Below are 13,021 nucleotides of genomic sequence, written 5' to 3' on the forward strand. Positions count from 1 at the left end.
AATTCCAAATATTTTTATGGTTAAAAAACCCCTATTTATCTAGTTTTAACTCTAAATAATAATAAAGAAAATATATCACTTGAAACCAATTAAAGGCTTCATTAAATCTATGCATTCGGTATTTGATAATATAAAAGATATCCAGAAGGAGTTAAATATATGATACTCTATACTGTTGTCAAAATACCAGGGTTAAAGTCACATCAATTTTTCTATATTCAGTAATGCATTTCTTTATTTTGATCCGTAGCTGGAAAGAGGAGCAATAGATGGGGTGATGATTTTACAAATCTACAAGAACCTGCAGACCCGTCAAAACCACCAGTGTTTACAGATCCCCTAGGAAGAGTTTCTTGGGCACTGAAAAAAACTTGAGCTTTCAAAGTTTCTGCCATTTTGAGAAATGAGATTAGGAAATTCTGAGGGAGATGTGGGGCAGAGATTTGGAAACGAATCTCATCACCAATCCTGTTAAAATATTAGATGAGTATCAGGGCTAACGTATTCGTAAGAAACCTTCATGGTGATCACACATTTGGCAAAATTACTAGGTAATTAGTAAAATGACCCATAGAGTAAAATATTGATTTTTCCAAAAACTTATATCAATAAATAACCAAAACTATCTAGTTGTAACTCATATTGATAATATAAAAAATCTATCAAATGAAACCCATTTTAAGCCTTCAAAGTCTATCCATTCTTTATTTGATAATATATAAGATATCCAAAAGGAATGACATTTTATTATCATTTGTACTATAGTGAAAATATCAGGGTTCAAATCTCATCAGTCGTTCAAAGTTCAAATATGAATTTCCTTATTTTCGTCCGTAGCTGGAAAGAGGAGCAACAGATGGGTTGTTACCAGATGCACCAAAGGATTGTCCAAATCCACCAGCACCACCAGTGGGAACAGAGCCGCCGACTCCACCTGCAGCAACAGAGACACCAAATCCACCAGCGACACCAGAGCCATCGAATCCCCCAGCACCACCAGCGGCACCTGAGCCACCGAATCCACCAGCACCAACAGAGGAACTTGATTCTCCAGCAACATCTTCTTGGGCAGCAAATGCAATTTGAGCTTCAACAGCTTCAGTTATTTCGGGGAAGGGGATTGGCACATCCTTTGGGAGATGAGCGGCAGAAGGTTGGAATCCATTCTCATCAGCAATCCAGTCAACAACATAAGTTTGACCATCAGGTCCAACGTATTCGTAAGATCCCTTCATGGTGACGACAGATTCTTCTCCAATGGTAACAGTGGATCCAACAGCTTCTTGTTTGATCCCATTTTCGGCTTCAAAGACGTTGTCAAAATCACTGTTGTCTCCAAGAGTTCCGGGAGCATTATTGGTTTCACTCAAGATAGCAACGACAGGGGCAGCAGGTCCAGAGGCAGATCCTGCAGCAGCAGTAGATCCGCCATTGGATAAACCAGCACCTCCAGCTGCAGATCCCCCACCAGAATTGGAGACTGCACCTCCTGAAGAGGCGGCCCCAACTTGTCCAACACCGTATGAACTCAGTGGAGGAGAGTTACGACCAGTTCTTCTGAAAAATGATCCAGCATCAATAGTGATAGTGGAGCAGAGAACCAATGCGCAAACGACCTAAAAAATTGAAATATTTTGAATATTTATTAATTATGCCATTGACAATTGATCTTACGAGACTCTTCATATTTTTGGTATGTGATTCAGGACTTGACTGATGAACTTGACTTGTGCTCATTATGCTTATATATGCATTTTTCTGACAACTTTTTTTTCCTTGTTTTTTTCATAACTGAAATCAGGTTAATTATTTAATAAACACTTGGGATTTTTGAAACCTGTTCATTTAAGTTTAATCATTAAAAACAAATTGATAATATTGTTTTGATATTTATTCATATTCGATATGAAAATAATATCTTTCTTTCATATTCCTTTTCCAATATTACTTGTTGATTTAATACAATGAAATATGTTAATTATATTATTAGTAATACTTACCAATATCATTTTTTTCAATTATATTTATTCTTGTGAGCTTATTTTTTTGTCTTCTGTAGTTACCAGTTTAACAGACTAAGCATATTTTTGCCATATGAATTCCTTAGGATACTTTGCTCACTATAGATTACTTTTTTCTTATTTAAGTACCTCTGGATACACTTTTTCCACTTCAGACCTTAGTAAAACAGTGATTGAGTTTAAAAATACACATTTTAATGTTCAAAATGTTTACTTCAAGGAAGGACCAACCTTGGAAACTACAATTTTTTACACTTTTCGATATATTTTTTCATTTTTTGAAAAGTGTTTTATCATTTCATTTTTAAAATGTAGAAGAAGATATGAAAAAAGAATGTGGGAACGCTAAAAATAAATGTTCTTGCAATTACAAGGCAAGAAATCCAGTAATTTAAAGAATTTATTAAGATAAATGTATATTGATAAATTTTTTAATAATAGAACCCTGCTTCTAGTTTTATCCTGAAAAAATATCAATTAAATCTTAGACTACTTGCTTTTAAGCATGTGACCGAAATAAGCTGTCATGTCCGGTTTTCATATTTAGAATTGTTACAAAATAGGAAACCTGGTTGAAGAGGTCACTTGCACTAAGTGGTCACCTTTTCAGTTTCCATTGTTAATAGCTCAAAGTAGGTTTGTCTGTTTTTGTATTCTAGAAAATCTTTTGGTGAAGGTCTAGGCGCTAATGAGCAAGACTCGATGGTTTAAATTGTAGTGATATGTTTGCTAAAACTGTTTAAATCTACCCTAATAAGAGGGGATTTCTGTAAAAAAATAACAATTATGACCATTACTAAGGGATAAATTTTTTACAAAATTTACTTTTTAATTGTTTGACGTTCATCTTTTTTTTAACACTCAGTTTTTATAATATCTATATTTCTAAATTTAAAAAGTTCAGAAAATTATTTTTATAAATTATGTTTTATCTATTTTTACTATTAATAAAAACATAGTTTTAACTAAGTCATTCTTAGTATAAAGGTTCGTATACCACTCCAGCTCTAATAAGCTATTTAGAAACAGTGTTATTTGTTGATTTTCCGCATGTATAAATAGTAAATAGTTTAACAACATTTGTTCCAAGAAACTTGAATCAGATGCAAAGAAGAACCATAAATTATTTTATTACTTTATGTAATAAAGTCAAAACCTTATTTATAACCCTCTCCTTGGCCTTTTATCACTAGTTTGATTAAATTAAATCTGAGAAAAATCAATAGCTAACATAAACTTTAAAATGCATCCTCACGAATTTGGTTTTTATGATCCTACATTCACTATCTCGTTTTAAATGAGTCTATATTTTAATGAAATATTGAGAAATAAAAATAAATAGGTACTTAGAAATTTGCACTATTATCCAACTCAAAGTACCTATTTAAAAGTTATTTTAAGGCTAGACAGAGAACAAAAGTCTTTGTAGGTTACATTTTTGTAATTTTGATTATTTTTTCCCATGGATTACACCAAACAGCTTTTGAGCCTGTAGTAAGAATAAAAAGAGTATCTTAATCTTCATTAAATTCACTAATCAATTTATTTGGATTAGATCTACGCATCTTGAAATCTGAAGGTAACATAATTTGAAAAATTTTAAAAGCACTATTGATATTATTTTTGCTAGATTCAAGTAAGATTGTGCAAAGCTATCAGAGTGTTTCCATAACAAATACAAATCTCTCCAGAAAGGTATACTTCTTTTGCAAGATTATTCAACATAAACTTTTAAAAAATTACATTATTTGTTATATTTCAAAAAATATCATTAAATTTGGACCATTTCATTCATAAATACAATCAAAGAACAACTTTTTACAAGCTCCATTAATACAGCCCCTTTTGCCATAATTACCTGCTCCAGCCTAGTGCCAAACTGTGTGCAGCAGTTCTTCAGTTTAATATCTTCCATATTATTAAAGTAACGTTTTTCTGTCATCAACGCCTAATAACTCCGGACAATGCTGTTTACTACTGCTAGTCTATGATATTTCCAAAATATTTCATTGTATATGTTTGTTTTCAAGGTGAATCCATTGCTTTAGAATAATATTTGTATTCAACAGTCATTTGATAACAGATTTCCTAATATTTCTTGTTCTAAAAATATAATAAACATAATTTTGGAATTTTGACTATTACTAAAAATAAGTAAAATGCAATGAGGTTGATATTTATGTAAAAACAGGTGTTTTCAAAGAGACTTGATTAGATATTATCGTTACTTCTTCATTTTATATATACCGGTTTGGTCTCTGTAATTTTGTTCCATTATAGCTCTGAGGAAAACAGTAGCGTTGAGAAAAGGAAACAAACACAAAGCATCTGGTAGGGACATAGAAAGGAATGTCATCGTTGGATAGTTTATGTAATAAATACGCAGTTCTAATTGAATTTAGTTCCAGAAAAAAATTAAATGGATATTACAATGCTGTTGAAAGAAATATTTATTCCTTAAAAACAATTTACAGACCTATTATGATGGCATGAGGACACTTGTCGCTGTACTAACATAAATAATATACCTATAACTTTAATTTGGAAATATATAGATGAGTAAAATATATTATGTCATATATAAAATATTATATTGATATTTTAAACTGCTGCTATAGTTGAAAAACCCCTTAATAGCTAGTTGTAACCTCTAAAGATAATATGCAAAATTTATCTTATGAATTTCATTGTAAGGCTTTATAAAATCAATGCATTTTTTATTTGATAATGTAAAAGATTTACAGAAGGAATTACATTTTATAATCATATATACTGTAGTCAAAATATCAGGGTTCAAATCTCATCAGTCGTTCAAAATTCAGTAATTAATTTCCTTATTTTCGTCCGTAGCTGGAAAGAGGACCAACAGATGGGTTGTTACCAGATGCACCAAAGGATTGTCCAAATCCACCAGCACCACCAGTGGGAACAGAGCCGCCGACTCCACCTGCAGCAACAGAGACACCAAATCCACCAGCGACACCAGAGCCATCGAATCCCCCAGCACCACCAGCGGCACCTGAACCACCGAATCCACCAGCACCAACAGAGGAACTTGATTCTCCAGCAACATCTTCTTTGGCAGCAAATGCAATTTGAGCTTCAACAGCTTCAGTTATTTCGGGGAAGGGGATTGGCACATCCTTTGGGAGATGAGCGGCAGAAGGTTGGAATCCATTCTCATCAGCAATCCAGTCAACAACATAAGTTTGACCATCAGGTCCAACGTATTCGTAAGATCCCTTCATGGTGACGACAGATTCTTCTCCAATGGTAACAGTGGATCCAACAGCTTCTTGTTTGATCCCATTTTCGGCTTCAAAGACGTTGTCAAAATCACTGTTGTCTCCAAGAGTTCCGGGCATTATTGGTTTCACTCAAGATAGCAACGACAGGGGCAGCAGGTACAGAGGCAGATCCTGCAGCAGCAGTAGATCCGCCATTGGATAAACCAGCACCTCCAGCTGCAGATCCCCCACCAGAATTGGAGACTGCACCTCCTGAAGAGGCGGCCCCAACTTGTCCAACACCGTATGAACTCAGTGGAGGAGAGTTACGACCAGTTCTTCTGAAAAATGATCCAGCATCAATAGTGATAGTGGAGCAGAGAACCAATGCGCAAACGACCTAAAAAATTGAAATATTTTGAATATTTATTAATTATGCCATTGACAATTGATCTTACGAGACTCTTCATATTTTTGGTATGTGATTCAGGACTTGACTGATGAACTTGACTTGTGCTCATTATGTTTATATATGCATTTTCCTGACAACTTTTTTCCTTGTTTTTTTCATAACTGAAATCAGGTTAATTATTTAATAAACACTTGGGATTTTTGAAACCTGTTCATTTAAGTTTAATCATTAAAAACAAATTGATAATATTGTTTTGATATTTATTCATATTCGATATGAAAATAATATCTTTCTTCATATTCCTTTTCCAATATTACTTGTTGATTTAATACAATGAAATATGTTAATTATATTATTAGTAATACTTACCAATATCATTTTTTCAATTATATTTATTCTTGTGAGCTTATTTTTTTGTCTTCTGTAGTTACCATTTTAACAGACTAAATATATTTTTGCAATTAAAATTCCTTAGGATACTTTGCTCACTATAGATTACTTTTTTCTTATTTAAGTACCTCTGGATACACTTTTTTCCATTTTAGACCTTAGTAAAACAGTGATTGAGTTTAAAAATACACATTTTAATGTTCAAAATGTTTACTTCAAGGAAGGACCAACCTTGGAAACTACAATTTTTACACTTTTCTATATATTTTTTCATTTTTGAAAAGTGTTTTATCATTTCATTTTTAAAATGTAGAAGAAGATAAGAAAAAGAATGTGGGAACGCTAAAAATAAATGTTCTTGCAATTACAAGGCAAGAAATCCAGTAATTTAAAGAATTTATTAAGATAAATGTATATTGATAAATTTTTTAATAATAGAGCCCTGCTTCTAGTTTTATCCTGAAAAAATATCAATTAAATCTTAGACTACTTGCTTTTAAGCATGTGACCGAAATAAGCTGTCATGTCCGGTTTTCATATTTAGAATTGTTACAAAATAGGAAACCTGGTTGAAGAGGTCACTTGCACTAAGTGGTCACCTTTTCAGTTTCCATTGTTAATAGCTCAAAGTAGGTTTGTCTGTTTTTGTATTCTAGAAAATCTTTTGGTGAAGGTCTAGGCGCTAATGAGCAAGACTCGATGGTTTAAATTGTAGTGATATGTTTGCTAAAACTGTTTAAATCTACCCTAATAAGAGGGGATTTCTGTAAAAAAATAACAATTATGACCATTACTAAGGGATAAATTTTTTACAACATTTACTTTTTAATTGTTTGACGTTCATCTTTTTTTTTTTTAACACTCAGTTTTTATAATATCTATATTTCTAAATTTAAAAAAGTTCAGAAAATTATTTTTATAAATTATGTTTTATCTATTTTTACTATTAATAAAAACATAGTTTTAACTAAGTCATTCTTAGTATAAAGGTTCGTATAACACTCCAGCTGTAATAAGCTATTTAGAAACAGTGTTATTTGTTGATTTTCCGCATGTATAAATAGTAAATAGTTTAACAACATTTGTTCCAAGAAACTTGAATCAGATGCAAAGAAGAACCATAAATTATTTTATTACTTTATGTAATAAAGTCAAAACCTTATTTATAACCCTCTCCTTGGCCTTTTATCACTAGTTTGATTAAATTAAATCTGAGAAAAATCAATAGCTAACATAAACTTTAAAATGCATCCTCACGAATTTGGTTTTTATGATCCTACATTCACTATCTCGTTTTAAATGAGTCTATATTTTAATGAAATATTGAGAAATAAAAATAAATAGATACTTAGAAATTTGCACTATTATCCAACTCAAAGTAGCTATTTAATAAATGACTGTTTCAGTCCAGTGAATTGAAATTAGTCTATTTTGAAACACTTTATAGAAAATAATCAATGTACACAGTAATTGATATTTTTTTTAAATATTTTAATCTTATTTTAGATACTCTCAAAAATAATAATGGTTATATGTATAGTAAAATTGTAGTAATCTTTGGAAAAAATAGTCATAAGAGATTGAACGCCATTCATTTGCTAAAAAATGAAGGGAAAGGGAACACTGTTCATTTTCCTATTCAAACCATGAAGCATGTGGGGTCAAATAATTTGGCATTCAATTCAACAAAGATTCTACTAAAATAAATAATATTTGATTAGAAATCCTAATTCGAAGGTTTTTACAGCATTTTTGTAAACTTTTGTAAAGTAAGACCTTCACATACTCTCTAGAACACAAACAAATATCTGTAAATTTTTGAGTAAAATCAATATATTTTCCTAAAAGAAGATTGGAATACAGAGCCAGAGACTCAGAAGAGAGAGTCTTTGTTGAGTTCTTGGATGACAAATGATCCAAGAGATTTATGTACTTCAGTTTATTATTAAAAATATTAATTCATTAAATCTCAAAACACAGATTAGATGAAACGTATGGTTAAATCCCACGACAAAATTTAAATATGTTAATGTTCATAGTAAAATATAATTTGAAAGTTTCTTAGGAAAGAAGTTATTTACCATCATTGGTACTGTTTTGTTCTATTATAAATTATTAAATCCCTGCTGAATCTATTGTAGCTGTAAAAAAGCCCGCACAAATAAATTTAGATGTAAAAACTTCCCTACTTGTTTAATGATAATATACAACAATTATGAAATGAAACCCATTGTAAGGCTTTATAAGTCCATGCATTCTTTATTTGATAATATAAAAGATATCCTTAAGGAATTACATTTTATAATCATATGTAGTACTGTAGTCAAAATATCAGGGTTCAAATCTCATCAGTCGTTTTCGTAATGAATTTCCTTATTTTCGTCCGTAGCTGGAAAGAGGAGCAACAGATGGGTTCTTACCAGATACACCAAAGGATTGTCCAAATCCACCAGCACCACCAGTGGGAACAGAGCCGCCGACTCCACCTGCAGCAACAGAGACACCAAATCCACCAGCGACACCAGAGCCATCGAATCCCCCAGCACCACCAGCAGAACCTGAGCCACCAAATCCACCAGCACCAACAGAGGAACTTGATTCTCCAGCAACATCTTCTTGGGCAGCGAATGCTATTTGAGCTTCGACAGCTTCAGTTATTTCGGGGAAGGGGATTGGCACATCCTTTGGGAGATGAGCGGCAGAAGGTTGGAATCCATTCTCATCAGCAATCCAGTCAACGACATAAGTTTGACCATCAGGTCCAATGTATTCGTAAGATCCCTTCATGGTGATGACAGATTCTTCTCCAATGGTAACAGTGGATCCAACAGCTTCTTGTTTGATTCCATTTTCTGCTTCAAAGACGTTGTCAAAATCACTGTTGTCTCCAAGAGTTCCGGGAGCATTATTGGTTTCACTCAAGATAGCAACGACAGGGGCAGCAGGTCCAGAGGCAGATCCTGCAGCAGCAGTAGATCCGCCATTGGATAAACCAGCACCTCCAGCTGCAGATCCCCCACCAGAATTGGAGACTGCACCTCCTGAAGAGGCGGCCCCAACTTGTCCAACACCGTATGAACTCAGTGGAGGAGAGTTACGACCAGTTCTTCTGAAGAATGATCCAGCATCAATAGTGATAGTGGAGCAGAGAACCAATGCGCAAACGACCTAAAAAATTGAAATAGTTTGAATATTTTAATTATGCCATTGACAATTGATCTTACGAGACTCTTCATATTTTTGGTATGTGATTCAGGACCTGACTGATGAACTTAACTTGTTCTCATTATGGTTATATATGAATTTTCCTAGCAACTTTTTTCTTCCTTTTTTTTTACATAACTCAAATCAGGTTAATTATTTAATAAACATTTGGGATTTTTAAACCTGTTCATTTTATTTTAACTATTAAAACAAAGTGACAATAATATGTTGATATTGATTCTTTTTCGATTCCTTTATTATGCAATTATTTGAAAATAATCTCTTCAAATCATGTTTTTGTCCAAAATTATTTTTGATTTGATACAATAAAATGTGGTAAATATATTTTTATAATAAGATCACCTTTTGATTCTTGTGGCAATATTTTTGGTGTTTCAGTTAATGTTGAACTATTGATAAATTTTTATTTTATAACTCATGGATTTATATAATATTTAAGAATAAATATTTATAAGGTCTAAAATCCAAATGTACAACTATGACAAGAATTACACAGGCATTAGAACTGATGTATTGAAGGATAATTGCCAATAACATTTTTTAATTTGTATTTAATTTCTGTGAGCTTCTATTTTTGTTTGGGTTAAGTTACCTTCTTAATGGATTGATTGGATTTTTAGGTTGTGAGCTATTTGGGACACTTTGCTGATTATAAACTATTTTTTTCTTATGTAAAATCAAGTAAGTCTCAAGTAAAATCCTTAGGCAATGGTGTTGTTTTACCTCTGAACTTATATATAAGAAATTACACTTCCATTGTTAATAGCTCAAAGTGGTTTGTCTGTTTTTTGTATTCTAGATATATAACTAATTTCTTTTGGATTTAATCTGGTGGAAAAATATAGGGAAAAATAAAGTCCAATGCTCAATTTAAAATTTGAAATTCATGGTATATTATACAAGCAATGTTAATTAAGTTTATTTTTTCATTACAATGGAAAAGTTTAGTGATAATTTTTTAATATTCTGTTTCCGCCGTCCTTTTTACATAAACAAACTATACTCATAATTTAGTCATTTGATAGTTCTTTAAAATTGTCTTTTTGCCAACTGTTTATTATTATTTTGAGAATAGTTTTTAATTATTATTCACAGGAAATTTATAATTTTATCACAATAAGTATGAATGACAGAGTATGAAATGACTCAAATGATAAACGAAGGCCATTGATTGATATAAATTGATAATTGTTTATAATGCAAGCAGTAATAAAGACTGACTTTTTGCTAATTTCAAACTGCAAGTTGATTATAATATTTAATTAATAATAGTATCATTCTGAGAGTTGTATTTTTTACGCAAGGTCGTGCCACTCTCTGCCACTTTGTTTACAAGCTCATTTATATGAACAAATGACATCTTTGGGAAAATATATGACGACTATGAGTTATACAATGTTCTGATATTATGCCATTTAATTATGAAGTATTTGTTGAAAGGTTATTACATCCTCTGAAACAAACTTTATTTGGATAAATTGAATATAAATACTTCAGATGTATTACTCTAAAAATATTAACTTCACATCCAGTCTTGTCCTCAATTTGAAAGACGTATTTGAATAGTAACGCAGAAGCTGTGTTATTGAGCAATCTTTGATAAATGACGTCATCATATCTTGGACTGAGAGCCAAATTGTTGTAATTCCTTTATTTGATTTTTTTTTTTTCATAACTTAGAAAAGTAATAAATCGTTAAATACCAGTAATAAATAAAAGTAAATAAGAATCGGAATCGCAAATTATTTTTTTTTTCCTAATGCCGATCCCAATTACAGAAAGAACACCTGAATCTCTGATTCTTAATTAATCGTCCAATGGCTAAAAATTAGTAAAAAGAGTGCTGTTAGTGATTGATTGACTCTCTAAAAATGTAATTTTTTTCTCACGTTCAAATGATTAATTTTTGATGTTTTCGTCATAATAAAAAAATGAAAAATAAAGAAAAAAATAGCACACGCAAAAAGCTATAAAAGACTAATGCAAAACTATTAATCTGTTTGACAACACTTCAAGTTTTACAAAACTAATTAAAATGTGATATATTACAATCACATTTATAAAAATAATGGATTTAGGAATGCTACTTTAAAATTGGGAACGTTTATCAGGTATTTTATCATTGATAACTGAGAAGAGAGTGTGAATTTAAAATCACTTATGAAAAACCGATAAAACCCTATTAAAAAACGTATTCTCAATCGATTTTCAATAACGATCGTAAGTTTGATCCTTACAAGAAATGAGTATCTTCATACTTAAAATAAAGCTGATAAGCATAAAAAAATGTATGAAAAATAGTCATAGAGTGCAATTTATACTATGCTCTCTGATGTATATCATATACCAATACGATATAAAGAAATAAAGGGAGTATAATGCACATGAAGCACTCTACAGTATACAAATAAAATGAATTAAATCTCGCAAGCGTTTAGTTTAAATCATAATTAAAAAAAAAAAAAAAAGTACCTTCAGCAAAATTACAAAAATAGATATAAATTTAGATGAGATTTAGCAACGAGCTGTTACTCAAGAATATTTTCTTCTTGAGGAGAGAACGTACAAGTATTCAGTAAGTTTTCTCGTGAAAAAAGGAGGGGAATACCAAGTAGTATATTTTTGGTAGTGGCATCTTTTGTGTTTTAAGTGTTTACCACTAGTCTACGATATTTCCCAAATATTTATTTTAATAACTTTGTTGTCAAAGTAAATGTATTTCTTCATAATAATATTTGGATTCCAAAGAGTCATTAGATTATGTATTTCTTAATAGTTCTGGTTCTATAAAAATACATCAATTATCCATGTTTACTATTACTACAAATAAGTATAACGCAAAGATGTTTAAATTTCCGTATAGACGAGTAGATTAAACAGAGAAACAATTAGAAGGGATGAATTGAAAGCAATAATTAAATTTATCCAGGAGCACAGAATCCAAAACTGATTTCAGTTTTTCTCTGAGTTATATTAATTCTAAAATATCTGGGAATATATTTATTATGGGGATTATTATCGTTCAAAGTCTTTTTACCCCTTAAAAAATCCCAAGTTTAAATTAGGATATTTAAAAACCTATGTTAAAGTGTTTTTATGATAAAAAAGGGTTTTATTGATTTTGTATCTTGTTTTGAACTCGATATATTTCAATTTTTAGAGTGAAAAATAATCAAAAACGACACTCTTCCTTAGATCCTTATAACTTATTAATAATATATACTGACGAGGAATATCATAGCTCTTATTTTAGAAAAATATTCATTGTGTAATTTGAAAAAATATCTATTTAAAAGATATCCAAATCAAAGGACTTTTGTTCCATTTTTTTAAAGTGATCCTGTTATCATCGTAGTTTTTATTATTTCAATGCTGATTTCATGACGTCATACCCCGTAAAGGAAGATCTAGGCAATCAAAGGAAGATACTTCTAACTTGATTATCCATCTCGAGAGATGTTGGAATTGGGATTCGGAAATCCCTAAGGGACGACATGAGTAGTTTTCATCCGAGGAAAACTACGAAACACCATAAGGGAAATAATATACCAGAGTTGTTACAATAAAGAAACCCATTGACGATGAGTTACATTAATTTTTTTTCTATAATATGAGCTATGATATTCTTCAAAAAATGACTTTGAACATTAGCAGTCCCGGACGACTATAGTCCCAGATATTTTAGAATTAAGATGACTTTGAGAAATAATGAGATCAGTTTTAGATTCGGTATACAAAGATAAATT

At 31.1% G+C, this 13,021-nt stretch overlaps 3 protein-coding genes across 3 annotated transcripts; all 3 read right to left on the minus strand.

Moving 5' to 3' along the window:
• Positions 1–685: 685 nt before the first annotated feature.
• Positions 686–1,751, minus strand: LOC121130008 (uncharacterized). Its single transcript, XM_040725692.1, has 2 exons — positions 1,675–1,751; positions 686–1,616 (listed from the first exon to the last, which is right to left on the minus strand). The coding sequence occupies exons 1-2, from the start codon at positions 1,735–1,737 to the stop codon at positions 822–824; spliced, it is 858 nt and encodes a 285-aa protein (XP_040581626.1). The 5' UTR covers positions 1,738–1,751; the 3' UTR covers positions 686–821.
• A 3,020-nt stretch (positions 1,752–4,771) lies between these two features.
• LOC121130248 (uncharacterized) lies at positions 4,772–5,735 on the minus strand. The gene is given in 3 exon segments (XM_040726009.2): positions 4,772–5,384; positions 5,386–5,648; positions 5,707–5,735. Coding segments are annotated over 3 exon segments (804 nt in total). The 5' UTR covers positions 5,719–5,735; the 3' UTR covers positions 4,772–4,855.
• Positions 5,736–8,423: 2,688 nt separating this feature from the next.
• LOC121130476 (uncharacterized) lies at positions 8,424–9,286 on the minus strand. Its single transcript, XM_071893794.1, has 3 exons — positions 9,275–9,286; positions 8,573–9,218; positions 8,424–8,530 (listed from the first exon to the last, which is right to left on the minus strand). The coding sequence occupies exons 1-3, from the start codon at positions 9,284–9,286 to the stop codon at positions 8,424–8,426; spliced, it is 765 nt and encodes a 254-aa protein (XP_071749895.1).
• Between the last annotated feature and the right edge of the window lie 3,735 nt (positions 9,287–13,021).

The sequence above is a fragment of the Lepeophtheirus salmonis genome, chromosome Z, assembly GCF_016086655.4.
Source record: "Lepeophtheirus salmonis chromosome Z, UVic_Lsal_1.4, whole genome shotgun sequence".
Lineage (NCBI taxonomy): Eukaryota > Metazoa > Arthropoda > Copepoda > Siphonostomatoida > Caligidae > Lepeophtheirus > Lepeophtheirus salmonis.

Coding starts and splice junctions, on each gene's coding strand:
- LOC121130476 (XM_071893794.1), bottom strand. Junction 8,531..8,572: donor TGGGGGATTCGATGGCTCTG/GTGTCGCTGGTG, acceptor CTGCAGGTGGAG/TCGGCGGCTCTGTTCCCACT.
- LOC121130008 (XM_040725692.1), bottom strand. CDS start 1,737: ATGAGCACAAGTCAAGTTCATCAGTCAAGTCCTGAATCACATACCAAA. Junction 1,617..1,674: donor CCAAAAATATGAAGAGTCTC/GTAAGATCAATT, acceptor TCAATTTTTTAG/GTCGTTTGCGCATTGGTTCT.